Here is a 27,890-nt window from a genome sequence, read left to right on the forward strand (position 1 = left end):
GCGAGGTGGGAGGAAGGCAGAATAGGAATGATCGCAATGCGGACCGGATGGTAAGGTCCCTTCCCTTACCTAAACGTGAGGTGGGACGTGGACCCGACGGAAGGGCGGGTCAAGTGGGCAGTGGGCAGTGGGCAGTGGGCACTCTACAGAAGGGGTCACCAGTGTATTAATTCAGCGAGGTGGCTTGTGCCTGATGGCGTCCGGGCGCTGGAGAGACGGCGCAATTGTCACTGTCTGCGCGGAAGCAGCCCAATGCGCACGAGCAAGCGCGGGGCACCACAGGCGGTGAACAACTCGGGTGACTATTTCTGCCGCCTGAGCGGTGGTGTGGATACCTTTATGCGAGATGCGTTGCCTTAGTCATCATTCAAGGTGGACAGCTCACCTCAATCGGGAGCTGTGGATGAACTGGTAGGCGCAGAGAGCAGACGCAGCTGTTCGTTCTCAAGGCAGCTCTTTCCCATACCTTGCCCTGTTCATCCCTCTCAGTTCGACCATTTTCGACAGGACACAGCCTTGAATTCACCCCATTGCCTATTTAGTTTGCTTTCGATTCTTTCTTTCACTGGAGTTCGTCGTTGTCCGACAATGGATTGCCCGAGAGGCCGCTTTTGACAAAATGACGACCCAGCTCCTGGCCACGGAGTTAACGAATCTCATCCAAGAAAGCAAGCGGAAACACAATGACCTCCGACAGGTGTGCAAGCATTTCTCTCGCCCGCCACATATCTAGTACTGACATTATATGGGAAAGGCTGCTGAAAAGTCTCTTGAGGAACTCAAAGGGCTTAGAGGTGCTAATGAAGCTCAAGCTGCCAATGGTATCTATCCCCCCCTGTCCATCTTTCCTAGCTACAGACCCATGACTGACCTCTTTACACAGAGCTTGCCCAGAGACCCAACTTTGTAAACCCTTTCATCGTTGCATGTGGCACCAAGAATGCAAAGTTTACGGGAATCGCCATTGTGTGCCTTCAGAGGCTCATCGTCGCCCGTGCTCTTCCTAGGGGGAAGCTGAACCAGGTCCTCGAAGCTTTGCGTGAGGCAACTTCTGCTGGTCTCGATGTCCAACTCAAGATCCTCCAGGCTTTGCCGTCGTTACTGCAGAATTATGCCACTGATCTGAAGGGTGATCTACTCATCACCGCTTTGAATACTTGCTTCATACTGCAGTCCAGCAAGAATGCCATTGTCAACAACACCTCGGCGGCAACCTTGCAACAGCTGGTCGTGTCTGTATTTGACAAAGTTGTGGCAGAAGATAGTCAGTATCTGATTTCCTCTCATAGCAAACTTCTCTGCTGACTATGCACAGAAACAGCACCAAACGGCCCTCCCGCGGGCGAGGCGCAATCTGGTGGTGGCACAGTTGAGCTGCGCGCAGCGGCGTTGGATGCGTACAGGGTATGTCGTGCGTCCATGCTATTTAAGTTCCACTATTCACGCCTGCTTAGATATTCAACGACCTTTGCCTCATGACTGAGAATCAGCGCCCCGAGTACTTGAGATTCTCTGGACTGCCACAAACTTTCGGGTTGGAACTAATAGAGTCTGTTCTGACCAACCATGCCGCTGTCTTCTCGACCCACAAAGAACAAGCACATATCCTACAGATTCGGGTCATGCCCTTCATTACTAGTGCACTGAAAGGAAAGCCCAACTTTGCCACGTCGGTTAGGCTGGTGCGGATTTTGTACACTCTCCTCAGACGCCACATCAACATCCTCCCATCTGAGAGCGGGAATGCACTCGATATCCTGACGCATCTACTGGACCAGGACACGGCAACATGGAAGAGAGCACTGTGTCTAGAGGTGTTTCGAGGCATCTTCTCGGAGCATGCCCTTGTCCGTCGGATATTCGTCAACTACGACGCCAAAGAGGGCGAGAAGGATGTTCTCAAACATTTGACCGCGACCTTTGTGCGGCTTAGCACCGAGAAGCCGTCCGTTATTGGTCTTGGACATCAGTCGACGATTCCGGTTATGAACCCTTACGCCAGCATCGCATCATCAACCGATCAAGCCATGCTTGAGGCCAGCGGCGTCACGGGTATCATCAGCGGTTCCGTCAACGCAGACGGCTCCAACGTTGGCATTAGCACGCAGTGGAGCAACGTCCGAGTACCCTGCATCGACCAGCTTGACAAAACCGAGGCACCATCAGTTCCAGATTCATATATTTACAGCTTGACTTTGTCTTGCATATCGTCGCTCTCCGAAGGTCTCGCCAAGTTCATCCTTCCACTTACCGTACCAGGGGATAGCCGCAATCGAAAGAAGAGCGGAAAGCAAGAAATTGTTCGCGACTCTCCGGCGTCTGCCCAAGATGATGCCGACGGCTCACGGGCTGCGTTGGAGCGAGCTGCATCATTCAAGAAGAACCCCGTCCCGCTTAATCCTCTCGCCTTAGAGGATCACCCCATGCATAAAGAAGTCAAGATTTGCGCCGCCATCATTGATGAATGCTGGCCAGCCATCCTTGCTACCTGTTCTACGTTCCTCTATGCTGCTATGGACTCGGAGTACTACCATAGTCTAGTAAGAGCGTTTCAAAAGTTCGCCCATGTCGCTGGTTTGCTGCAACTATCCACACCGAGAGACGCATTCTTGACAACGCTGGGTAAGGCGGCAGTACCGCCGAATGTGTTCACGGCGTGCCTGAATGCTGGGCCCGCTCGACCGACTACTCCAACACCGACAACAGAAGCACCCAACAGTATTCTGAGCAACGCACGGGGGTTGCTTAGTGTCGATAGTCTTGTCAATCAATCTTCACCCGTCGCTGACAGGGGTAGACAACAAGGACTTGAGGGCAGTCAAATGACGCTCAACACCCGCAATCTTCTGTGCTTGAGAGCGCTCCTCAACCTTGGTATTGCTCTTGGCCCGACTCTTGGCTCGTCATGGCGGATCATTCTGGAAACCTTGCAGCAAGCTGATTTCGTCCTGTTCTCCACGAGTAAGACTCCAGGTCGAACGCCACTTGCAACAAAGGGAACGGATCAACATGCGGAAAGCGAAGCAAACGCTTTGCTCTCCAACTTCAGCAGCGAAGTCCGCGCTGTCGAGACAGCAGCATCTCGTCTCATCGAGAGCACGATCGATTTCCCCAATGACGCCTTTGCGCAAGTCGTTGAGGCAGTATGCGACCTCTTGGAAAGGGCAAAAGACGACAAGCAGAAGACAGAGAATGCAGCGCAACCGAAAACGCCTACGTCGGGCGGAATGAAGCCGTCGCAAGCAGTTCAGCATCGCCGAGTCCTCAGTGTCTCTACGGCCGCTGCCGCGGGACCAAACCAGGAAGACCACTTCGCCTTGGCCAAGCTGGGTGACATTGCCACGATCAACATCGACCGTTTGCTATCGTACTCGCCGGACATATCCGGTTGGACACCTCTGACTTCCGAGCTGATTCATATCATCAACGCTTCCTCAATGAACGCTTCTGTAAGGCTGCGAGCGGCAGAGATTCTCGTCAGACTGGCCTTGGATGCGGCCAATATTGCGGCCACAATGGAGCGCGAGCAATGTGGTCAAGTTCAGCTACTTCTCCTTGAGGCCCTCCGCGATGCTCTCTTACCTTTGCAGCAAGAAGACAGGGAGGTCACCGTCGCCAGCCACGGCACTGATGTCGAGATTCATAAGGTCATCCTGGAAGGACTGAAGAACCTTATTGAAAACTGCGGCGAGACGCTCGTCAGCGGCTGGGAGATTGCTTTTGAGATCATCGGCTCCATCTTCATCGACAAAAAGTTCGCCTCCGGAGAACTTCGGGGCTCCCAGACAAACGCTCTCATGACCCGATCAGCGAAGCTCGTCCGATCTTCTTTCAATTCCCTTCAACTCATCTGCTCCGACTTTCTAGCGTCCTTGCCAAATTCTTGCTTTCTCATACTTGTCGATACCCTTTACAAATTTTGCTCACAAGATGATGACCTCAACATTGCGTTAACGGTATGTGGCGAAGCGTCGAATACTTGTGGTCAAGCTAATACTCTGTAGACTGTCACGTTTTTCTGGGTCTTATCGGACTTTCTTTCCGGAAAGACTGAGACCCTCCCCGTCACCGCCGGCCTGATGCAGGGTTCAAGTATATCTGACCTGGAAGCCTTGGCTGCAAACTCGGAAGACATCGCCTCAAACGCCGCCCTCTGGATGCTGTTACTTCTGAGGCTCACCACAGTGACAGCTGATGGACGACTGGAGCTACGCAACAGCGCAATTCAGACCTTGTTGAGAATCTTTGACGCGTACGGTGACAAGTTGAGCCCAGAGGCCTGGTCCACCTGCGTCAAGTCTGTCGTGTTCAAGCTTCTTTCATCGATAGAGGAAGAGCTTCAGGCCGCCGCGACCGATAGTACCACCCTGCAAGATCGCAAAGAGTGGCACGAGACGGCAGCTGTTGTATTGACGGGTATCTCCGAGCTCCTCACAACCTACATGGAGCCCCTGTCCACACATTCCTCCTTCAACGCCCTGTGGCAGGAACTTCTCGGTCATTTCGCGACTCTGCTCGACTTCAAGGTCCTCGCTATCAATACGGCAACATACAAGGCACTTGGCAAGGTCATCAAGCTCGACTACGGCCCCGGCAGACCAATCTTCGATACCAATACCGTCAACGCGGCATGGGAGCTGTGGTCTCGCGGGACGCCCGTATCCCTGGACGAAGAGGACGGCAAGAAGGCAGATAACCAAAATTGCCTGATCGCCTACGTGGCGGCTTTCCACGATGTGTACCAACTTGTCCAGCAAGACCTGACAGTAGACCGGGTCCGCCAGATGTTGACACTTTTCCGAGAGGCCCTGCAACAAGCCACAGTGGGAGCCTACGTGAACGACATTGAGTACGTCACGCCGCTGCAGAACCATGTCATGGAGGCCATAAAGATGGTGCGAACCGACCTCACTGGCGTGCCTTCGGCCATGATCTCCCAGGTGGCGGAATTTGTCCGCCTCGCTTTCAGCGACGAGGCACTCAAGGCGCAGAGCGCGACACACCGGAGGACCTACGTGGCCATGTCGAAAGTCAGCATGTCCATTCTGCAAACCCTTATCCTCCGCAACGCATCCGACGTGGACATTTATGCCAGCGAGGCCTTCTCCTCTGCCCTCTCGGCGCTCTCCAAGCCCGTAGTCCTCAAGTACGGCTTCCCCATCGTCACCAAGTCAGCCCAACCATGGCGTCTCGCGACAAACTCGATCCTCGCCATCTTGGAAGCTACGCTCCCTCAGATCCGCGCCCTGGAAATCCCGCGCTCCACGCTCCAGGACATGTGGCAAATGATTGTCGGAATCGCCGACGGCATCGTGAGCGCGAACACCAACGCCGCGCCCACGTCTGCAGACCTCTCAGACGACGAGTCGTTCGACATCATATCCTTTCACAAACTCCGCGAACTCATCATCCCGTCCCTGGGAGCCGAGGCGATCCCAGACAAGACCCGCAAAGCCTACGCCGAAAGCCTCTTCCGGACCTCCATCATCCACGACCCTTCGCCGACCGAGTCCTCCCTCCTCTTCGGCTCTAGCGCCGCGCCTGGTGACGGCGCCAACGGCCTCGCAGCGCTCTACAAAAAACGCACCGGCCGCACCGTCGACCCCCTCCCGACCCGCCGCGATCGGATGGCGTATGTTTGCGTCGACGAACTCTTCTCCCTCGTCTCACCGTACGACGTCTCAAGCCTACGCATCGTCGTCCAGCCGCCCACACCCGCGTTCCCGCCCCCGCGCTCCGCAACCTCCCACCTCTCGGAGGCGCCGCAGGCCCTGCACATCCGCATCGCCCGCACCGTCGCGCCGTTCTTGATCCTCCGCGCGGCGCTGACCGTCCGGGCGTACATTGCCGACCAGCCACTGCGAGGCCGCATGCCGCAGCCGTTTTCGCAGCGCAAGGAGCTCTTGCGCGTACTGCGGCAGCTTGTCGACTTGACTTCCGAGTCGGAGGCGATCCCGAGCACGCCCAACGTCGACAGCGAGGGAAGGAAGCACCTGCTACGGCTGTATCCCCTGCTCGTCAGTGCCGTGCAGGTAGCGGGCACATCTGGGGATGAGGCGGTGTTGAAGCTTTGTGTGGAGGCGCTCGAGGTCGTTGGTGGTGAGTTGGGTGTTTGAAGGGGAGTTTTCGATGAGAGTGTGTTATCAATGTATTATTTACCTACCTAAAAGACAGGCATGGCCAGCAAGTTGTAGATCGTTATGCCCCAGGAACATTATTGGAATTTGTGCTTCAGCGGCCTAGAAAGCATCATCATCGCCCTCACCAATTCAATGTCAAAATTTCATTCAATCATGACCATCTTCTTCTGGACGTCAACCCATAAGCTCCTTGATACAACATGCGCCATCAATCCGTGTTTCCATGCAACCTCACCCGGCCGCTTTGAACAAGCTTGGTAAAGTTCTCTAGAAATCCATGTGACGTCCAAGGAAGTCGTGACTCCTACGAGCACGGCGCGTCCAGAGGCCATGCAAATCCCATGCATGCGCGTGCAAAGGCAAGCGGACAAGCAGCTTTACCAAGTAGGGCAAACAGCAAGACGGGAAAACAACATACGACGGCTCTTTCCTCCGGCGCCCCCTGCCAACCAATGCATCTATCTCATCCCGGCTTTTACAAAATTCACCCTAAAAACAGCAAATTGCATCTCGTATGGCGCCCCCCACTGGTCTGCCAACACTATTCTCATCTTACGGTAAGTAGGGTTCGCCACGAATCTTCTAATCAAGCCAGTACGTAATCCAGCCAGTATAATCCTACCGGCTTCGCGGCCCGCCTTCACACAAGGTAGACAACTCCCCGTCTTCCCCACCCCCTCACTCCTCATCCAACGCCAAGTTAAGACGAAATGCAGGATGGCGCAACACCAAAAAACCCCTGCTTCTCACCAAATTCCCACCAGATCCCACTCATATCCAGAGACCTCGTGCTAGGTGCCGGCACTAGCGCGTCTCAACTTCCTGAGGAAATATTAGGAAATCTGGGGATGTAGGGTTTAGTGTCTCAGGCAACCAGCCAAGACTCGAGCAAAAGCTAGAGAAAGAATTGGCTTTTGGTATCCACACGGTGGCAACAAACAACCAACGGCTAAGGACGGATTCGAAGTTCGTAACGGCTTCAAATTACTGCAGAGAGACCCCGAGATTGGGGGCCCTCCACAGGTAGTATACGGCTTATTGGTAACAACGAGAGTAATTGATAAGGCATCGCTCGACAAGGCACCTGGTGTCTGTTGTAGGACGTGCGAGGAACATGCCTCGCGATGCCTCTGGTATCATGAACAACCCCAAAAAGTCTGAGCCCAGCTGATGCTGGACTCGCATTACATCCAAGACCTGGCCCTGCCAAAACTTTCCAAACGGCACTTCAAAGAGACATATTTTTTTATCTTTTGTTTGTCCTGGTTCTGTCGATCGCTGCGCGGAGACTGAGATTTAGACGGCCGTCTTCTCGCTGTGCGCGGCGCGCGTGTTGATATCCTCTTCGTGGTGGTGGGCATCAATCTCCTTCTCAACCTGAGTGAGGTCGACGTGCGCAACAGCATCATCGCCGTCAAAGATCTTGGCGATTTCCTCAAGAGTGGGGCCCTTGGTCTCGATGTAGAAGAAGTAGACGAATATGAGCTCGCAGAAGTCCCAGAGGGTGTAGAACAGCATGAAGTTCCAGTGGTTGGGGAGGTTGTCCCACGCGACCTTGTTGGTTTGGCTGTTGGTATGGTTAGCTGAGAATGGAATAAATATGAAAAGGACTCAACATACTTTCCAATAGCTAGGATGGCCTGGACCGTAATGTTCATGATCATCATTCCCTTGGCACGAAGATGGAAAGGCAGGACCTCGAGACCGTAGGCAATCAGCAGACCGGAGAAACCGATATCATAAAAGATACCAAAGATCCAGATGAAGACCAGTTGGGCGTAACCGGAGCCTTGGTTCGTGGCGTTGGAGTTCTCGAAAACCGCACCAGTAATGGTCCAGCAGGCGAACGATACAACCATACCGCTGATAGCAGTCAGGAACAGTGGGCGACGACCAAAGTAGTCGACGGTCAAGGCGGCGCCAATTGAGCACGTAAGATCGAGGATCGACTTGCCGGTGGAGATGGCAAGCTTTTGATTCTGCTCGGTGATCCCAGCGCCTTCGTAGATAGCGTCCATGTAGTTGGAGAAGAGGGCGTTTCCAGAGTACTGGGAGATGATACCAAGAGAAATAATGATGGCCAGACGCCAGCGGTTTCCCTTAGTCTTCAAGAAGTCGACATAGCTAGTCGTCTTATCGGCGTTCCTCTCCATCAAGATGGTCTCCTTCATCTCGCGGAATTCGAACTGGACAGTGGCGTTGTTGAAGTCACCGCCGGCATGGTGCTTGGCCAAGACAGCGAGGGCCTCTTCGGAGCGGTCCTTATTGACGAGGTAACGCGGGGACTCGGGAACCCACCAGATGCCGACGAGCTGGATGACGGAGGGGACAATCTGGATGAAGGTGATGGATCGCCAGCACCAGTCGTTGTTCACATACGAGGTTCCCCAGCCGATAGAAGCGACGATCAGAGCACCCAGGTTCCACAAACAGTTGTAGATCTATCAGATCAAGTCAGCCGTTGCTCAATTTTGAAACACATTTATGTCTGGTATTTGGGGTTGCGTTGGAGAGGAAACTCACAGCAGTGACGGGACCACGGTGCTGAGGGTGGCAGATCTCGGTCAGTAGCAACGGAGATGCCATCTGAGCAAGTGAGTTGCCGAAACCGAGAATGAATCGACCGCCAACGTACACTGAAATGATGATTAGCCTTGAGTTGCAAACACTCGGGAAGAGCTAGAGAGTTGTGCTTACTTCCCCAGCCATTACAGAAGGCCGTGACGGCACCGCCGACGATCATGAAGCAGCAGCCGCTGACAATGGCGATCTTACGTCCAAAGTTGTCTGCCACGTATGGGGTGATGAAGTAAGAAATAATGGAACCGATGTTGAACATGTTGATGAGAATGCCGAGCTTGTTGTTGTCGGAGACGCCGTCGCCAAAGAAGTCCTTCCATCGCTGCATCTGCTGAGAAGTGTTCACGAGCATACCATCGTAACCAGTGGTGGCAGAGGCGACCATGAGAAAGATGGTCGAGAAGTAGAGCTTGCGAAGATGGGGCTCTTTCAGCCAGTATACCTTTTCGAATCGCGGGGCCTCAGCCTGAGCGATGTCGAGATTGTCGGCCACCTGCTGGGAGATGACGGCCTTCTTCACCATCTTGGCGGTACTCGGTCGGTTACTTCCAAACTCGATGAAGGCTTCTAATGAGAGTGATAGAGAGGGTATTGAAGTTTACTGGCCGACTCGCGCGTAGGGAGGGAAGCGGTCTGTCAACGAGGAGGCCCGGGTAGAGGGCTTATATGTCTTTCCTCACTCCCTAACCCCGGGTTTTTCTCAACTAGGGTGGAGGCATTGCATTTCTTCTGATCTGCACGGCTGCTGACCCCGGAGCTAATTAGTATCCTCACCCCATTCGGAGGTGTCCAACCCCGTGAAGGAAGCATCTGGGGGAGGCGGGGATGCACCAGGAGCAGGGATGTGCGGCGGCGACGGCACGAATTGGCGACATGCGGGTAAAGATGGGTTGAATTATTGGAGTTGGTGGCCTCTCCCCAAAAGGCATGGCGTTCGACCCATTCTAGGACTCGCCTATGTGAACGGGCGCGTTCATGCACCTCTGCCTGGCCCCTGGGAAAAGCTCACGTAAATGTCAGATTTCTCGACATAGACCGAGACAAGCCTCGGTGGGATGGTTTTTTGCGGCACAGGAACACAACACCTGGTACCGGTGCGAGCATCGACATGGATTCCAGGGTCTGCCATTTCGTGATTCGTGGGTTGGACCTGGTTGCATGGGAAGACAGACATTCAACGCATTATTCGTGTGCCACACGAGCTAGCCTGCTGTTTCTCGCTTGCGAAATGCCCTTTCGAAAAGACTGATCTCCGTGCCGTTTACGTGACACCGGTTGGAAACGACGGGTAGGGGTCTCGGGAGGCTTCCCCATGGGCTGTTCTGCAAAAAGCCACAAGCAGCCTTGGTCCCAATAACGGAGATTCCGAGAAACGCTCTGGAGTTGCATTCCGCGATCCGTTGGTCTAAGAACTTCAAGACCATAGTACCATGAGCATGAGTGCAGTAAGCCTGTGCCGGTACCAGGCATCTCCGGTCCGCCGATTCATCCCCTGAGGCTAGTCCTTACGAACTACCACTGGGACTGCACCTTGTCTTTTGTTGGAATAAGATTGGAATGCCCAACCAAGTGATAGTTGTTAGTCGGTTCCCAACAGACTGGTAATGTCACGGCAACAACAGAAGACGCCAGTTGGCTAGTCACAGTTTCCATCAAACATTAGTCGGTCCTTGGATGCTGCGTGCCGGTATGAATGGGAAGTCTTTTATGTCGAAATTTCGTGACCTACGATGCTTGGAAGTCTGCAGTCTCGCGGACGATATTTCCAAGTGTACCACTTGACGCGGGCAGAGTGGCAACAATGACCTCGCAGTACGGCCCCCCTCGGGTTGCTTCGTGCCTGGCGTGAGGAAGCTTCTGCCACCAGAGGAAAGACTGAACCACTGAGACCAAAGAAACCAATGTTTGACGTGCTTGAGGAGCTAGCGTACCAGGAATCAATTGAAGAGCCCTGTTCATCCCGGGCGAGATGCAATTAAGGTGTCAAGCGGGACCGGGGTGCAGCACATGTGGCTTCATGAGAGGGGCTGTCTGGATGAAATGGCCGGCAAAAGACAGATGCAATTAGCCTTGTCTCCGCCATTGGTCGAAAGTGTCGAAAGAACTCGCAGAGGCAAAGACCGATCACAGAGCGAGACAGGTTAGTTGCGGAGGGGAAGTGTGGAGACTGGGGAAGCTCTATTCCAACTCGTTGCTGGACTCAAGTCGTGAGTGCTATCTGCAGTTGGAAGTGATGGTGGTGGGCGAAGGCTCGCAATTGGCCTCGCCTAAGACTGATCATGCGAGTTTGAGGCGCAAAGGGTCGACAACCCTCAGTCGACGGGGGCGTGCACTCATCGCAGGTCAATTTTGAATGGTTGTGAGTGAAATGTGGCAGTTGGTTCGTCAGAAAGCAGTCGTTGAACAGTCAGCTTCGCAATATCGAACGCCATGCGCTGGCTTTTGAGACGATCGACGATTGGAATAACCACCAGAACGAGTCCAACGAGACTATGTTGCAGCATAGGTTCTGGAGCTGTTCGAGGCTTGAAGGGTACTTCAGGCGATGGATGTTTGGGCGTTGCATGATCGGTTCTTGTGGTTAATTTGAGAGGGCACGGAACCTGATTGAGGGGAGGTGACAAACTTGCGTTCCCTGAATGTCGATGCCTCGAAGGGGGAGAGGTTTTGGATTGGATGGTTCACTTTGTAGATCCCAGCAACATTTCATGATGCCCACTTCGGCACCTTAGCGGAGATGGTCGCCGAACTTCTCATTAGGAACGTTCGGAGTGTCGATAAACTTCAGTTCCCCTTAAGCCTGGCTAGTTCGTCTTGGCATGTGTACATGAATTACCGACGCATACGAGCGGAAGTATTTCCACTGTTGAAGTTGATGGACGTACACTTGACGAGCGATGTACTCCTTCCTCGACATTAATTTGGATATGTCGCTCGTAGTCATCTCGTGTATTCTTGATGCCCATCCACTCATTGTATGTTCGGTTTCTTGCGAGTCCATGAGCATACATCGAGAAGTTTGAAAGTGCTAAGACCGAGGTAGTGGTCCCGGCGCCGTTTGCCCTCGCGTGATCATGCAATCCAGAATCCCATAGATGAAAACTGGAACGCCACCTGTAGTGTGAGTGGCTGAATGAAGCGCCCCCACGGAAGACAGGGCCGGTATCTGACAAGTAATTTGATGCCCGTTCGGACTAGCCTGCTCGGGCCCGTGGTGGTGTTGAGAGTTCGGTGGGCCGGTCTGTTATAGAGCCATGTTATTTTGGTTTGTATACCGGAATAGGACCCAAGAAACGGGAGCTGGGCTATCGGAATGGTTGTTAACTGGTCTGAGAAGAAAGCAAGAGCTCAGCCTGGGTATAACACTTACTGCTATCGTCTCAGAGGAGAGCCACTCGCATTATGCATCATGAAGGATTTTGTGCCAAACAGTGTGTACCAGCACCACTTGGCTCGTGTTTGTCGATTGGGCACATGGTGCCCATGGTATAGGATCTATGATCTGTTTGCCCGGTTTGATAGGACTTCTGGTCGATTTCAGATTATCGCTGCCTAGTCGAAACTGCTCAAGGTGCACAAAATACTTACGCAGGTCAAGCTGGCAACAATCTGCAGTTGATCACAGCCATGGTTTCGTGATCTACGCGGCTCCCTGGCCGGGCTTCGTAAGGTACAGATCGTATTCGAACTTGGTTGGCAGTTGCTTGACAGACACAAAAAGCGTTGGCTCTCGGCCGCCAAGTCCGTGGAAACTTGTAGATCCGTATCGAGAGGTCGTTCTGTCATCGAACGAACGTTAGTCTGAGCCCGTCGCGTCCGACCTCGACGACGTCTCATGACCCACCACCAATGGCAGTCGGAGGCATGGCATGATGGTTCCAAATTTGGGGAGGCCCACTTTGACACTCCCCGGGCCAGGTCCACCACACTAGGCTGAACGGTTGCTGGGAACATGCCGCAGGACTAGACTGGTCTGGTGCATGTCTATGAATCTAACACCCGGTTGTTTTGCGAGGACATCCCGGCAGCCGGTGGCTTCGATTGCTGCACCATTGAGATGGGAGGTACCCGCCTTGTCTTGCCTCGCCGCACCCTCTTCTGGAGAAAAGCGGCTGCATTTTGAGGGCCTGGCCCAAGTTTGTACGTTTTGGTTAGATCCTGGCAATTTAGCCGACGACGAGGGTCGTGAAGCAGTTGGCTGAAGGCTGGGGCCAAGCCAGAGACGACGCCTTCTCCGACGGTCCCAAGTCCACGGGAGCGTACCGAGGCCGGGTAAAGTCGATGCATGGAGTTTACCCCAGAAATTGTCAGCACGACGAAAGGGGCGCTGCGACGGTGTGAGTGTGGGTGTGGGTACGGGCAGAGCCATGGTTGCGGGAGGATTGGGATCGTGGTCATGGTCGTGGGCGTGATGGGAGTCAGATGGCGAGTTGAGATTTGATCAAGGACGAGAGGATCTGACAAGGAGGAAGATCAGGCAAGAGGGAAAAGTTGCCCGAGGAAAGAAAGGACATGCTACGGAGGGTGAGAGCTTCCTTCCATGTCTTGGTCACAACAAGAAGGCCCGAAACGGCGCAGGAGAAGCTTTGGCACAGCAGGCACCACGGCGCGCTTTGCCCACCCCGACTTGGCTCATTCCTTGGGTTGTTGGACATGACCGGTACCGGTATCCCGCCCAGATGTTGGCGCTGCCTTGTCAGCAGACCTTACATGTCAGGAATTCTGCACGTAGAACGGGCCTTGGCAAGGGGATGTCGACTCCTCCCCCTTCCTCTCGTCTAGTTTGTTGATACAACTTTGTGTCTGTTCTCTGAGCTAGCTACCTAGTAATGTGCAAGTCTGGTATCTTGTGCGAAAAGTGCCTTCCGACTGGCAAACAAACCATCCTATGTCCTTCCTGTCCGAAACTCCATTACCTGACGCCAAATGGCCTCTCCTGTCTGTACCAATCAGCAACATGATCTCTCTGCTGTCCACAAGACCGGACATGATGACTTCCACAAGCAAACACTTCCACGACATTCATTCCCTGCCAAACATGAGCATCGACTCTCTGCCCTTGCCAAGTTACGGCTCGAATCTCCAGCTGCGGGCAAAGCTATGATAATGATCACAGCGGCATGATCGCTCAACAGCCACCATCGATATCCATACTATTAGCAAAAGATTCGCCGTACGCCTCGGACGCGTTGCCCTGGGAAGACGAACCGAAAGCACCCTCCAACTCGTTGGTTGTGATCGAGTCGAGTGCCTTCTTGAACTTCTCCAGTTCGTTCTTCAGCTGCTCTCTTTTGCGAGCGGTTGCCTCATCCTCCTCCATCAGGCGAGTGAACACAGTCTCGTCACGGCCACCGATGAGGCCGAGGTTCTCTTCAAGGAAAAAGTCGAGATCCTGGACGATCTTTGGCATCATACGAGATGTGACCGACAGACAGACCGTGTCGGCAAAGCGTAGAGCAGACAACATATAGTAACCCCGGACGTAGGCAGCCACCTTCAGCTCCTTATCAAAGGTGTCTGGTCCCATCTTACCGAGCTCGATGTTATGCTTCCGCTGCTCATTCGTTCGCTGTTCAGGCGTCATCTGGTCCCAATCATGGAACTCAAAGGCATCTCCCGAGAACGCCTGCCAGCGCATAACGTGGCGATAACGCGTGAGCACCCGACTCTCAGATCGCTCGTAGTCCGCAAATGCCTTCTGGTTGACTGTGAAGAGTTGAAACGTCTCCATGTCGTAGATAGCCTTAAGAAAGGACATGGTCTCGCTTCGACGTTCTCTCAGGAACTCGTTCATGAGGTTGGTCGACTGCTTAAAGATCAATCGCTTCATCAAGGCACCAAAAGCCTGACTGAGGGCATAGTCAATAATTCTTTGCAGGCAACTCATGGTCTCTTGTAAGAAAGTCTCCATTGGCTGATTCCACGCCTTGACGGCTTGTTTGCATAGATCTTCATAGACCTCATCAGGAACAATACTAGGCATGCCTGCCTTAGTCTTGGCTCTGATATCCTCGCGGATCTGCGCCAGTGTCCGGAATCCAGCGCCAGAGTTGGCGTACCGTTGAAACGGCAGGGCGAGAGGCAACAGCTGGGTCGGTCTTCGGCGAGGGGGCGTCGATGGTCTCGAACCATTATCTTCCGTCTTGATGGCATTTGAGACGGCATTTGAGAAGGAGCCACCACCGGCGGTCGGTCGGGCTCGTTTGGCAGCTGACTGATTCTGTCCGTAGGCGCCGCCTCGCTTTCTGTTCGAAGGGGTAACAAACGAATTGTCATCCTCATCGTCAGAGATTTCCAGAACAGGTATGTCTGACTTGTCTTTTAAGATAAATTTCGGCTTCATCTGCAAAATGCAGTCGCGGAAGCTGTCCGAAAGAGATCCGTAGTTAGAGGAAAATTTTCTTCCGCGAAGAGTATCTTTAACAATGGAGGTGAAATTCATCAGACTTTTTTTGACCTCTAACTCGACATTGTTGGGCAACTCGGGGAGTGTGCTGAGCTCTGCCTCGATCTCACTAAGTCTCGTTTGCACCTTGTGCTTGATTGAAGGCAAACTAGAAACGTCAATATCTCATCGATATATATTAGCTTGACAACTTACTTCTTAGCGAACTCCTTGCCTAACTTCTCAGAGAGAGCTATTTTGAGATTCTCGACTCCGCATCGCTCGCGAAATTCATGGAACTCCTTTGGCCAGCGTTCGCTTGCATCTTCATGGAAGAGAGCCACTTCCCATCGCTGTTGCTCGTCGAGCTTCTGTTCCGAAGGCCGAGACGTGATGAAGAACTCGTGACCAATCTTGTGTCGCTCTCCGCGGAGCATCGACAGCCACTGACTAATATTGCCCTCAGGTAGAAGGTCCGCCTTAGTCATTACCCCAATAGTTCGCTGCTGAGCGTGAAGTTCGCGAATGATGGACAGAGTCGACGACGTCTCAGGGTCGACGTTCATTGGCACAGCCCAGATGATGAGGGCTTCAGAGTGCGAGATGTACTCACGCGCCAAGTTCTCCACGACAGACACCAGGTATTCATCTTCCTCGCGTGCCGAGTTGCGAAAGATGCCTGGCATGTCGTAGAAAGAAAGGTCAGGCAAATCCGGACCCTTGATCTCCAACGCCACGGTGTTGGGGCTGAATTTGGCGAGAGTCCTCTCGGCCTCTTCGTCCAGCAAGCACTGCTTAGTAATAGCGCCTGTGCCGGGAACGTATAATTCGTGGTTCTGACCGTGGTTAAGAATAGCGATTTGAGCCCACTTTAAGACCGTATCAATGTCGGACTGATCATAGATAGTCATGAACTCCTTGACGACTCGCGCTTGCTTCACCCAAGGTGGGAACGGATTCTCCGGAGTGACGTCGGCCTTCGTGATGTAGTGGTTAGGAGGAGGTCGGAATGCGTAGTCTTGTTGCAGAGACACGCGGCAGGACCACTGAGGACCGCCACGGTCTCGAGGTCCACTTCGAGAGACACGAATGTGGATGGGGCATCTGGTGCAAACGCCCTCGCTTCGAGGGAGGTTGAGCCCGGCAAGACCAGACATCAGGCTGGACTTTCCGGCCGACTGGTCGCCAACAAGAACGAGCTGGGGAAGTGCGACATCGTGGGAGACGCCAAGCTGTTGTAATTCTCCGAGGGTATCGTTGAATATCTTCACCTTGGCGCCGATGTCACGAAAAGAGCCATCGAGAAAAGAGTCGTTCTGTGGGGGAACGATAGGCGGATCCATGTCGCGGTTTCTAACCTGGAGGAGGACTGGCTCGCTTCCATCGAACGTTGGGTTCGTAAGAGCAGTTCGGGCGGTGCGAGCGCCGTGAGGCGTGGGTATCAGGCCTGAAATGATGGAAGGTGTGGCTGTATGGTGGTGTCAAATGAGAAGCTTGATAATAGAAGAGCAGGAATGACTCACGGGCGTCCGATCTCATGAAGGACTGGTTGACGTCGGTAGGTCCAGCAAAAGAGCGGGATTGGTGTTGATTCTGCTCCGGCGATGGGTCGTATGTATTGGTCACGGAAGGTGTAGGAGAAGTGTTGTTGTGAAAATTGCCAGGCTCAGGCTTGACAGTAGTGCCTCTCATTGCTCTTGCCTTGGTCATGTTGAGTGAGGCAGGAGGAAAAAGAAGAATGAGTGGTAATGGGTAATGGTGAGAGGAAAAAAAAGCAAGGTCGGAGAGGTCGATGAGGGTCGATGAGGGTCGAAGTAAAAAATAGCCAAGGCAAGGTACCCTGCCTTAAAGAACAACAGAGGGCCAATCGACAATTGACGACCCAAAGGACCTTTAGGCAGCAGAAAATGAAGAAGGGTGGGATGTCAAAGTGAGAGTCAATAGGAAGAGGTGAGATTTCGAAGCTGAAGCTGAAGCTGAATATCAAGCAGGTGAAGGGAAGGAGCTCTGGGGAGCTTCAAGCCTTTAAGAGCTCTTTCCTCGTTTGGGTGACCTGAGCAACGACAAGTCCCGCTCTCCAGGAGCTCTCATTAAAGTGGTTGTAGGTGTTAGGCGGGACATGTGAACAGGCCACGGCGCGTCTTGTTTTGACACCCTAAAAGGCGATAGAAACGAGTAAAAGCCTTACCGGATTCTTTTACTCATTTCTGAACGATCAGGGCATCTTTTTCGATGTCTTCATGGGCTTGGTGCTAGCGATATTTCATATCGTGGGCCGTTGGGTTAGGTAGCTACCATCATCGATTATGGGGAATTGGAGCGGACGAGGTGCATCGTCAGTCTCCTAGCAGGCAGGGATGTCAGGGACCGCAGGGGCGCAAGAGAATGGCTGGCAGTGGAGCTTGGCACCGGCGATCCCCTGCGAAGGTTGAGACGCGACTAGGTACTTTCTGGAGCTGTCCAAGACGCACAGCTGCCTGCCAGATTTTGCCCGAGATGAGTGCACCTTCACCTGGTCAACGAGGTCACTGCTCGCCTGTCAGGCACCACGTTGTCGCGTGTACTGGGCTGCTTTACACGTCCTCGACACGCTCAGGTACTGACACGTAAATTGATTTGGTCGACGTCAATTGGAGAAGCTTCCTGCAAGGCACCTGCAACCTCTTACATGATTTCAGATTACATCCCAATCGTGCTCTGCCACTTAATAGCAGAAGCCACGATTCAGCTTCTGTTCAATACCACACCTACCTTTTGAAGAGCACTATTTCCATACCTAGTTGACTTGCCCGTTACAGGGATCTCCGACGAATTCTCAACTGTCTGACTGTAATTGTGCTTTCTCGGACGCTCGTTCCTCACTAAGTCTTGGAGAGGTATGCGCGTTCTCCAACAGCTCAGCTCGCCAAGCCACAATAAGCCGAGGCCCGGCCACCGGGGGAGGCAGCGCGTTGAGTGGCGCGCCGACCAACCAATTGAGCCCATCACGGACGCTCGATGATCACGAACCTCAGAACCGACCGGCTGCATCCACATGTCTTTCTGGGTTATCGCGAACATCCCCCTGCCCGGTATGCATGTGCACGCTGCCTCAGCGTTCTTCATTAGACACCAGCCTTGTTCTGACTGGGTCCTCCGGGTTGGGCAAGCCTCAGCCCACAGCTGTACTGTGATTCTGGTACTCAGCGAGCAGACGACCAATGTCTCGAGGATGTGATCCATGTATGCAAGACTGGAAACAAGATAATCGCGGTGGCATTGTTGTACTCATCGTAAGTACCGATGTCAGTACCTTCGATCGGGCACCCCGCAACTATGAGAAAAGACAGTACTGAGTAGACATTTCTTACGTCAGAAAAGACAAGCGCTGTTGGAAATCTATCTCTAAATTGACCAGAAACACACAAAAGCGTCGAAATCTGCTGTATCTAGCTTTCTCGCCTCCTCGTTCGGCAAGATTTCACGACGAAAGAACCCTTGCCCGTTCAATCCAACGATTTCCCAGCTCGACATTGTCCTCGTGCTTTCCACGTAAGAACGACGATCGAGCTGACTCATTTTTGAACCATTGCCGATCTCCCCAGATACTCAGAGCTCTGTCAAGGAAATCACGGACGTGGTAGTTAGAGGTGATAATCAGGACGAAGAAGGACGAGTCTCGCTTACTGGGCCAAGGTTCCTCATGTAATCTGATATAATGCTGATGATCTGGTACCAGGACTCAAGGATCTTCTCAGCAAGGTCTCCAAACAGCTCATGCGCGATAGTCTGAGCAGCATCAGGTGTGACATCTAGACGTACTGGCTCAGTAAATGATAGTTCAATTCTCAGGGTGCTTCCTTACCGACATGACTGAGACTAAGACTTGAGCTTTCGTGACCCCTTTTTGAGGCTCTGCTTGACCATTCAGGCAACGGAATTTTGATGAAGTACTCTGTGCAAAACTCGATGTACCATAGTTGCCGCTGAGCAATGGCCTTGTTTGCTTTTCGATGCATTTATTGACGGGATAGCAACGGCTCACCCCTGTCTCCATAAACCATTGACGGTCGCTGCCATGGTGATTGGGCAGCAAGGCTTTGTTGGAAGTTGGAATCATGCGCGCCTCATCAGATGGGTGTGCAGCCGCTTAATTAACTCGTTTCCTCACCGAGATTGTAGCCCACTTTTAGGCGTTGGAACCTGGATCGGTTTGTAGAAGCAGGCTACGGAAAGGGCGGTAAGAACAGTGTAATCAATCAGCAATACGATCAATGTGTCTCAATTGGGGGAAGTGAGGCGCAAGCCGACTGCCTATTCAGCAAAATGGAATTCCTCTTGTCTTGTCCAATCGGGCTCGTGCAGATAGATACCTATGTGACTTCCCGTCCCTTGTTTATTGCCGCAAGTGCTAGGAACCTTCCTCGCACTGACTTGAACACATTTCTGTCGTCGATGAGAGTAGAGCGTTCCATTTGGCTTTTCATCGTCCTTCTTGTCATTTGCTGGTTGCACACGAAACATACCTGTGAAAAGGAGACCACCAGAACCCGATGCAGATCAGACTAGCTCATCGCGAGATTCTCGCTCACTCGAGCAATGCACTAATGGCCGAGGAACTTGAAATCACTGTTGGCGAGGTCAAGTACCTGCTGATTCCCAATGAAGAGGTTTTTCCAATATGTGAACTTCGTCATGGCCTTGGCTGACTATTTCATCATAGAACTTTCTTCACAATGTGACGGTTGACGACGACTCACTGGCCCTCGTCCTCGTATACACAACCTCGCCTGGCCAAGTAATTACCAAGTCAGCTCTCCGCAAGTTCCGGAGCGATGTGCTTGATCGAGATGACGTCTTCAGAGCCGAATTCTTCTCCAACATTGTGTTCTTTGGCGCAAAAGAGAAAGATCTTCGTGTTGAACCGGGTGCGCTGAACGAGTTCGATGATGATCACGTCAAGTCCCAAATATTTGTCGCTGGGGATCCGTCTCTAGACATTGCGCCTGGCCCTTATGTTTTCACGCGCGGTAAAACTTGGCAGCCTTGGAGGGTCTATGTTGACACCAATGCATGTTTCATGACGTCCTTCAAACCATCGCCGGATCATTCAGGAAGATAAGTCAAGTTTTACACATGCTCTTGGTGCACGATTCCACTTAAGCTAAACGAAATGGCTGAGCTCCCCTCACCCTAGTTCCCGTCGATATCCCCCTCGCCGGCATCGATGGAAGGGTCGTTGTGCCATCTCGGTGTTATTTCAAGCCGTCAAAAGACCGCCCACTTGATGGTGCCAGGATCAGTGTCAAAGATAGCATTGACATTGTTGGTCACAAGACCAGTTTGTGCAACCGAGCTTGGAATGAGTTGTATCCGCCCAGAACCGAGACCGCAGCATGCGTGCAGACCCTAGTTGATGCTGGCGCCATCATCGTGGGCAAGGTGAAATTGATGGCAATGATAATGCGAGAGGAACCATTGGAATGCGTCGAGTTCACAGCCCCGTTCAACCCGAGAGCCGACGGTTACCAAGTCCCTTCTGGGAGCAGCCATGGAAGCGCCGCTGGGATTTCCTCTTACGACTGGCTTGACTTCTCCATTGGCTCGGATAGTGAGTGAAGTTATTCTGGCTTTAATGCATAACAACTGATGATCGGTTTAGCGAATGGAAGTTGCCGTAAGCCTGCATCGTACAACGGATGCTTCTCGATCCGCCCTACAACGGGTATCATGAACGTCGACGGAGTGGTGGCATTTTTCCCGTAAGATCTAGCTGAGGTGTTCTATCGCATTGTCCGGTGAGGGCACTGAGCTGAGACCAACTCTAGAGAATTCGATATGCCCGTATTCTTTGGAAGAGATATCTCTCGATTCGCGGACTTCATCTCTGTATGGTACGGAGACTCGCCCATGCTCCGACAACCTTCTCAGGTCTGGCCCACTTCATTAGCACATTCACAGCATCCACTGATTGATTATTAGGCTCGAGTCAAGATTGTTTACCCCGAGGACTATCTTCCGACGCCTAACCCGCAGCAAAGCTATCTCATTGAAAACTTCGTTGCCGGCCTTGAATCAGCTTTGGGAATAAAGCGGGTTTCGCTGTCCATCGCAGAGCTCTGGAGGCGGGATGTTCCTGACGGCGAAGAGCATGATGATGTAGAAGCGTACTTGAAAGTAGTATGTGCTACTGGTACCATCGCCGAGGCGTGGTCAAGCTGACAAGAGCCAGGCTGGAATATACCCATTCTACTATGACCAGTACCACAACCTGGCCGATTTCCGTAACGAATACCAAGAGAAGTTTGGCAAGCCTCCTTTTGTCCACAGAGCTTTATACTGGCAATGGCAAGTAGTTTCACCACCCGTCCACACGCAAAATGGAGATGTCTAATCTGTGAATTACAGGGATGTGGCCAAAACAGTTTCCAGAGGGGAGCGAGATGAATGCTTGCGCCGTTGCAAGGTCTACAGGGAATGGATGCTGAAGCGTGTCTTTAACTCAGATGATGAGGACTGTGTCACCATCATGCCTCTGCCTATCGAGGTGGGCAAGCCGAACTATCGCGACTCTGAGCTCCCGTGAGTGATGCAGTTCTCAATCTTATAGCTACTGTGGCTTACCGTTCAACAGACCAGAGACGCTGCTTCCCGGCTTCTCCGCTTTACACATGTCTCCAATCGTGAGGGCCCCCGAGGTCACAGCTCCAGGTAAGTACGTCAAATCTCAAATTGGAACATTGATACAATTCACTCATATGATACTCCAGTGGGCGACATACCTTGCATCTCAGAAGGAACCAAGCGGGAAGAGCCTCTTCCCATTGCCGTTTCGTTAATTGGTGCTCCAGGTACGAAATACATGGTGACTATCATGTCACTGCTCTCTAACAAGTCTTCCAGGTACCGACCTTATCATCGCGGAATTAGTACAGAAGGGTATGGAGGCAAGCGGCCTGGGTGTCACCGTTGAGACTGGACGTAGAATTCACAGAGAATAGGCGTGATGAGAGTTCAAGTTTCTAGATTGAAAACCTTTGGCCAGGTCTCACTCGCTCTCTAGCCAGCTTTAAGGTATAATGAAGAGAATTTGGGACAACCACAGGATACTCGACCTGTGCTAAGGGCATCCTGTATTAATCCCCGAATGGATAGCGCGAAGATGCGTTCGTAGTTCTACCGTGAACGTTGGTCTTGCAAACGATCAGCTTCCACGCGAAATAGTCAAGTTGGTGCGGCTGGAACTTATCCCTATTAGTACTCTATGATAGGAAGGATCTGCGATCTGCTCAGTCAAGTAAATATAGAAGTTTGCGTAGGAGGCGCAGGCTGTAATTACTCCAGATGGCATCCGTTAGGTACATGGGTCCACACCTCCTTAATGCCCGTTGTGACTCTTGTCACATCTGGTAACCAGTGCGAGGATGCACGTTTATAAGTAGGCTTCCTTCTGTCTGCATGTTCAGCTAGCCCACGTTTCTCATTCATATCACCCGGATTGGTAAAGCCAGAAACATAATCATGAGCAACTTCAAAGGCAAGGCCATTGATCCCAAGTTCCGGCCACTTCAATACTAATTATCCCATGAACCCTCATCAGGTCCCGATACAAGACAGGGCAATCCAGCTTTTCATTCTAGCTTTTCCCCAGAACAACAGAGCATAACCTAGACCTGACTGGGCGAACCTCATCCACTTTCTGGAATCTCACGAAACTCGGATCGAAATAGCTCAAAGCGTGCCTGAGTCGTCTGAGGGCTCACTAGAAAGCTTTGCTATATTGCAAGACCTCGACTCTGGCAGAATGACAGAATTTTCGGCTTCAGAAGCATATTTGCAGTAATCCAGAACCCAGACTGCTCCTGAAAGTCCATCGCTACTTTTTTGCGTGGCTTTGCGTCGCCCCCGTGGCTCATCCAAACGAGAGAGATATTCAAGGCCAGCCCGGACTTTTACCGCCGCTATCTAGACTTCGCAGCGTTTTGGGCGACAGGAAGTCGAGATTTCTACACATTGCCATCATTGAGATCATCACACGCGCAAGTGTTACAAATGAAACTGCCCACGATCTTCACCAAAACGGTTGTTCCCCTCTCGCACGAGCCTGGGGACCTCGAAACTGCTCGACGACAAGGATCCAACGCCATGGCAAGATATTTTCTATCGCTTCGCCGCAAAGCTGGAGTCTCCGATTCTATGGTCCGGAAATGGATTATCCTTAGCAAGCGAACTTGTGTCCTCGAACAAACTGTAACCGTAGAGATTGGGCGATCAAGAGACTCTGCTAGTTGCCGTGCTGTAGTCTGGCTCGATGCCGGCAAAGAACTGGCAGATAGTATTGAAGGGCCCTGGAGTCACACACCCGAAACAAATGCCTGGAAGACATTTTTCCATCCAGTCATTGTGCCGCAAGCTACTGATCTTCCCAACACTAGCCAGACTCTTTTCAAAGCCGAATCGTTTTCGAGCCGAAGCTCCAAGCGACCCAACACTTCGAGCCCGGCGCTAATCGTCGAATCAGCAAGTTGGAAGGCTGGCCAAAACATCAGCCATCTTCCATTCAAGTACGGTGCTCATCTTAACAGGGAGCTAGCCAGCCGAGATGTGTTGTATGCCCTGAGCGAGCTTCTGCATTTTGTGGCCGCGGCCGAAATTCAATTCTTCAACGTTCTTCAAAAATGCATCGACAAGGAGCTTTCATTTGTTGGAGCCCCAGAGATCGGCGAAAGCCACTCTGTATCACTTCTCAACTTGAGATACATCAAGATGCAATTGTCTTCACACTCCCAGAGTCTTGCCGAAGTTGCCAATCTCTTACGCAATAGAACATCTCTCGACTGGCCTCGTATGACCAAAGATGAAGATCAATCTCTTGCGGACATAGCAGAAAAGACCGCTGCTCTACAGCTGACCGATTTTGAGTACCTACTTCAGCGAACTCTTACGCTAGCGCACGAATGCGAGCAGGGCATGACGACCTTGGCCGATAGCTAAGCATTGGAAGAGTCGAGGCGCTACGCGAGCATGGCAGTAAAGGTACAGCGACTTACGGTCATTGGAATGATCTTCATTCCTCTTTCATTTGCGTGCTCTGTGTGGGGAATGAATGTCGCGGAACTGGGTTCGGGGCCCAAATCGATCTCTATGTGGTTCGCAACGGCTGCGCCAGTTCTACTCATTTCTTATGTTATATATAAATGGGACTTGTTTGTTAGATTCTGGAAGCGGAAAGGAGCTTGGAGAAGACCTGAGGCGGTTTCGGCGTGGGGTGCGTGAACAGTTCCCGTGTAACACCTTGCCTGAGGTACAACGTCTTTTCACATGTGCCTCTGTCCTTAGAGCATCGGCACGTATTTCGACAAGCCTGCGCCTGGTCGACGTAGACTGGTTGGTATTAAGGGGTTCATAGAGGATTGGCTTCTCAAACTGAGTGTTTCCTTCGATGGCCCGTAAGACGATGTTAACAGAACCCGCAATGATACGAGGCTGCACGGTCTTTTTACCCAAGTATGGTCAACCCTATTGCAGATGCGGCTTGCGGAACTTTGGGTTCCTAAAGAATCTTCTCGCCCTTGGATGGATTATAGGCATGGTCTGATGAAGATAAATCTTAAATTTATATGTCAGGTCGGCTAAGAAGAGAGCCCCTACCTTTCCCTTATTTACTACGTAAAATATTAAAGAAAGGTAGTTCTAGATTTTTGCTTTTTTATTTTAAACGGATGTAGTTATCGCTGTTTTCAGGCGACTAACAATGGTGTGAGACCAGCGAATCACATTTGCCCATGAACGTGTGTGCGTTCCTTTGGCGGGTTTGGCGCCTAGCCGCTGGCGCTTGCACTAACACGCTAAGGTAATAATAAGCGCCGCCCTAAAACGCTGTACGGGCCTGCACTGCTCACCCAGCTTGCCCAACTCACCTTGAGCATCACACGAGGAGGTATAAAGCAGCCAGAGAAAGATGAGAAGCTGGAAGATTCAGATTCACTTGAGCGACATACATTGTAGTGAATTGCCACTACCTTACCTTACCCGTAGGTGTCTGAGATTTGCAGATGAATGATTCACAGCAGACATCTTTTCAGGCCTGTCGATACGACCCGCCTTATCTCCCAAGGGAGTTCATTAGAAATGCTTGCTTACATCCGGCTTGAATAGGCAGTAGATAGAAATCCCGGAGAACAAATGGCATAAAAAAGAAATGTTTGGCTTGTCAAAGGGACACGAATGAGACGTTGAGCTTGTCGCATGTGTTCCTGAGCCACTACCAACAGACCAGCTACCTGCCTTAGTAAGGCACCTCCCACTCAAGGGAATCCCGTCCACCCCACAGAGGGTCCTCAGCAGTAAATAAATACTCTTCCACAAAAGTAAAATGGGTGCATCTCAAAGTCTCTCGATAACAGCAGGAGAGACCTGCCGCCACAGCTAGCGCAGCACGAGCCACCTGGTGACCCTCCTTAGACCCCTGCCAACACATGCATTGCCTGCTCTGAATTATTTTTTGGGACGTCAAGGTTGGGTGAACACCTTCTCAGGGGGACCCCCTTCTGAACCCCCGAAGCGGTGACGTTGCAAATAGCGACTGCAATTCAGCACCTCAGCTACGAGGTATCTCAAACTCACCCTACCCAAGCTTTCCTTCCTTTCCTCACCACCACAACCTGAGATACCCTTCCCATTCGAACCATGTCGCTGCAAGTCCCCTACCGAGGAAAGGCGCCCAGAGAGGGTGCCACCAAGGCCGTCATTCTGGTAAGATCACCTACTTGGGGTGTTTTGCGCGTCACTTTGTTGTGCGGCGCGTGCATCTCCAAAATCGCAAGCCCCGCCTTCATCTCCCCTCCCTCACAAAGCTCGCTAAAGCTCTTGTTCACTGCAAACGGTCGCAAGCTGATCAGGAACTTCATATATCCAGGTCGGCGGCCCCTCCAGAGGAACCCGATTCCGTCCTCTTTCCCTTGACGTCCCCAAGCCCCTCTTCGAAGTCGCTGGCCACCCCATCATCTGGCACAACCTGGCTGCTATCGAGCGAGTCCCCGGCAAGGAGATCACCGAGGTCCTCATCATCGGCTACTACGATGAGTCCGTCTTCCGCGACTTCATCAAGGACGCCTCGCACGAGTTCCCCAATCTCTCCATCAAGTACCTGCGCGAGTATGAGGCCCTCGGCACTGCTGGCGGTCTCTACCACTTCCGCGATGCCATCCTCAAGGGCCACCCCGAGCGCCTCTTCGTCCTGAACGCCGACGTCTGCTGCTCCTTCCCCCTCCCCGAGATGCTACAACTCTTCCACGACAAGAACGCCGAGGCTGTCATTCTGGGCACCCGCGTCTCTAACGAGGCCGCCACCAACTTCGGTTGCATCGTGAGCGACGCCCACACCCGCCGTGTCCTCCACTACGTTGAGAAGCCCGAGTCGCAAATCAGCAACCTGATCAACTGCGGTGTCTACCTCTTCTCCACCGACGCCATCTTCCCTTCCATAAAGACTGCCATCAAGCGCCGCACCGATCGGCCCTCGCGTCTCGTCTCCTACCCGAGCTCCGAGAATCTCGAAAACAGCTTCATCATTACCGACGACGACGAGGAGCGCAAGAACGAGGTCATCCGCCTTGAGCAGGACATCCTCGGCGACCTCGCCGACACCAAGCACTTTTTCGTCTACGAGACCAAGGATTTCTGGCGCCAGATCAAGACAGCTGGCTCAGCCGTCCCCGCCAACGCCCTCTACCTGCAGAAGGCATGGCAGAACGGCTCCAAGGAGCTCGCCCAACCCAGCGCCAACATTATCCCCCCAGTCTTCATCCACCCTACTGCCACCGTCGACCCCACCGCCAAGCTGGGCCCCAACGTCTCCATTGGACCCCGCGTCCACGTTGGCCCCGGTGCCCGCATCAAGGAGTCTGTCGTCCTCGAGGATTCTGAGATCAAGCACGACTCCTGCGTCCTGTACTCCATCATCGGTTGGGGCAGCCGCGTTGGTGCCTGGGCCCGTGTTGAGGGGACTCCCACCCCCGTCGGCAGCCACACGACGAGCATCATCAAGAACGGTGTCAAGGTCCAGAGCATCACCATCCTGGGCAAGGACTGCGGTGTCGGTGATGAGGTCCGGGTGCAGAACTGCGTGTGCCTACCGTTCAAGGAGTTGAAGAGAGTGAGTCTGCCCTAATTAACAGCAGTCCTTCATTTTACTGACAATTATGCAGGATGTTTCAAACGAGGTCATCATGTAAATCGGCAGATTTGGGATACGGTGGATGTGGTGGGGATAACGGACGACGTAATGAAGAAAGGATTTGCATTGGGATCAGATAGAGCTCCCTCACTCTTCATAGATGCATGCGTCTTTGGTCACAAAAAGCACAAGTCGAATTTAGCAATCCAGAGCATTTCAATCTGCCACTTTTTCTCTACATTTGTGATGATTCTGGAGAATAGCACAGCACATTTCAAGACTCCCACTGAGCCCAAATTGCCAGCCCCTGATTTGACCACGGGTTCTAACCTACCTGGATATCATGCAATCGCCACCTTAACATGTACTTTGAAGTCCAATTTCGAACCTTGCGATCCCAAGCTGGCCACGAAACTATGCTGGGCACGATGAAATTCTCACTGTACCTATCTTGGCCAAGAATGCGTGTGAACTGGAAGAGTTTAGCAGCACTTATCGTTGTGGACATATGTTATGGATATTGACTGCTCTGCCCAGGCTTCCAGTACTTGTATCTTGGTATTTATAAGATCCCTCGAAATACAAGTAAACATGAGTCAAATCGCATCGCCAAATATGGCTTCATTCG

General features: G+C 52.4%; 6 protein-coding genes across 6 annotated transcripts; 4 read left to right on the plus strand and 2 right to left on the minus strand.

The window, feature by feature from the left end:
* Positions 1 to 619: 619 nt before the first annotated feature.
* CORC01_07114 (endosomal peripheral membrane protein) lies at positions 620 to 6,116 on the plus strand (the record flags this gene model as incomplete). Its single annotated transcript, XM_022618752.1, has 6 exons — positions 620 to 697; positions 755 to 821; positions 884 to 1,264; positions 1,316 to 1,404; positions 1,455 to 3,956; positions 4,005 to 6,116. 6 exons carry the CDS (start codon positions 620 to 622, stop codon positions 6,114 to 6,116), a joined length of 5,229 nt encoding a protein of 1,742 aa, XP_022474652.1.
* Positions 6,117 to 7,436: 1,320 nt separating this feature from the next.
* Positions 7,437 to 9,243, minus strand: CORC01_07115 (uncharacterized protein; the record flags this gene model as incomplete). Its single annotated transcript, XM_022618753.1, has 4 exons — positions 7,437 to 7,707; positions 7,761 to 8,581; positions 8,664 to 8,776; positions 8,838 to 9,243. The coding sequence occupies 4 exons, from the start codon at positions 9,241 to 9,243 to the stop codon at positions 7,437 to 7,439; spliced, it is 1,611 nt and encodes a 536-aa protein (XP_022474653.1).
* Positions 9,244 to 13,848: 4,605 nt separating this feature from the next.
* On the minus strand, positions 13,849 to 16,815 carry CORC01_07116 (dynamin family protein; the record flags this gene model as incomplete). The annotated part of the gene is made up of 3 exons (XM_022618754.1): positions 13,849 to 15,274; positions 15,322 to 16,573; positions 16,629 to 16,815. The coding sequence occupies 3 exons, from the start codon at positions 16,813 to 16,815 to the stop codon at positions 13,849 to 13,851; spliced, it is 2,865 nt and encodes a 954-aa protein (XP_022474654.1).
* Positions 16,816 to 19,637: 2,822 nt separating this feature from the next.
* Positions 19,638 to 22,085, plus strand: CORC01_07117 (glutamyl-tRNA(Gln) amidotransferase; the record flags this gene model as incomplete). Its single annotated transcript, XM_022618755.1, has 9 exons — positions 19,638 to 19,754; positions 19,808 to 20,114; positions 20,282 to 20,695; positions 20,747 to 20,846; positions 20,913 to 21,015; positions 21,067 to 21,296; positions 21,493 to 21,666; positions 21,719 to 21,795; positions 21,988 to 22,085. The coding sequence occupies 9 exons, from the start codon at positions 19,638 to 19,640 to the stop codon at positions 22,083 to 22,085; spliced, it is 1,620 nt and encodes a 539-aa protein (XP_022474655.1).
* A 1,051-nt stretch (positions 22,086 to 23,136) lies between these two features.
* CORC01_07118 (uncharacterized protein) lies at positions 23,137 to 24,078 on the plus strand (the record flags this gene model as incomplete). Its single annotated transcript, XM_022618756.1, has 1 exon — positions 23,137 to 24,078. One exon carries the CDS (start codon positions 23,137 to 23,139, stop codon positions 24,076 to 24,078), a length of 942 nt encoding a protein of 313 aa, XP_022474656.1.
* Positions 24,079 to 25,773: 1,695 nt separating this feature from the next.
* Positions 25,774 to 27,320, plus strand: CORC01_07119 (nucleotidyl transferase; the record flags this gene model as incomplete). The annotated part of the gene is made up of 3 exons (XM_022618757.1): positions 25,774 to 25,839; positions 26,003 to 27,241; positions 27,294 to 27,320. 3 exons carry the CDS (start codon positions 25,774 to 25,776, stop codon positions 27,318 to 27,320), a joined length of 1,332 nt encoding a protein of 443 aa, XP_022474657.1.
* Between the last annotated feature and the right edge of the window lie 570 nt (positions 27,321 to 27,890).

Source organism: Colletotrichum orchidophilum (assembly GCF_001831195.1).
Source record: "Colletotrichum orchidophilum strain IMI 309357 chromosome Unknown Scaffold_56.1, whole genome shotgun sequence".
Classification (NCBI taxonomy): Eukaryota; Fungi; Ascomycota; class Sordariomycetes; order Glomerellales; family Glomerellaceae; genus Colletotrichum; species Colletotrichum orchidophilum.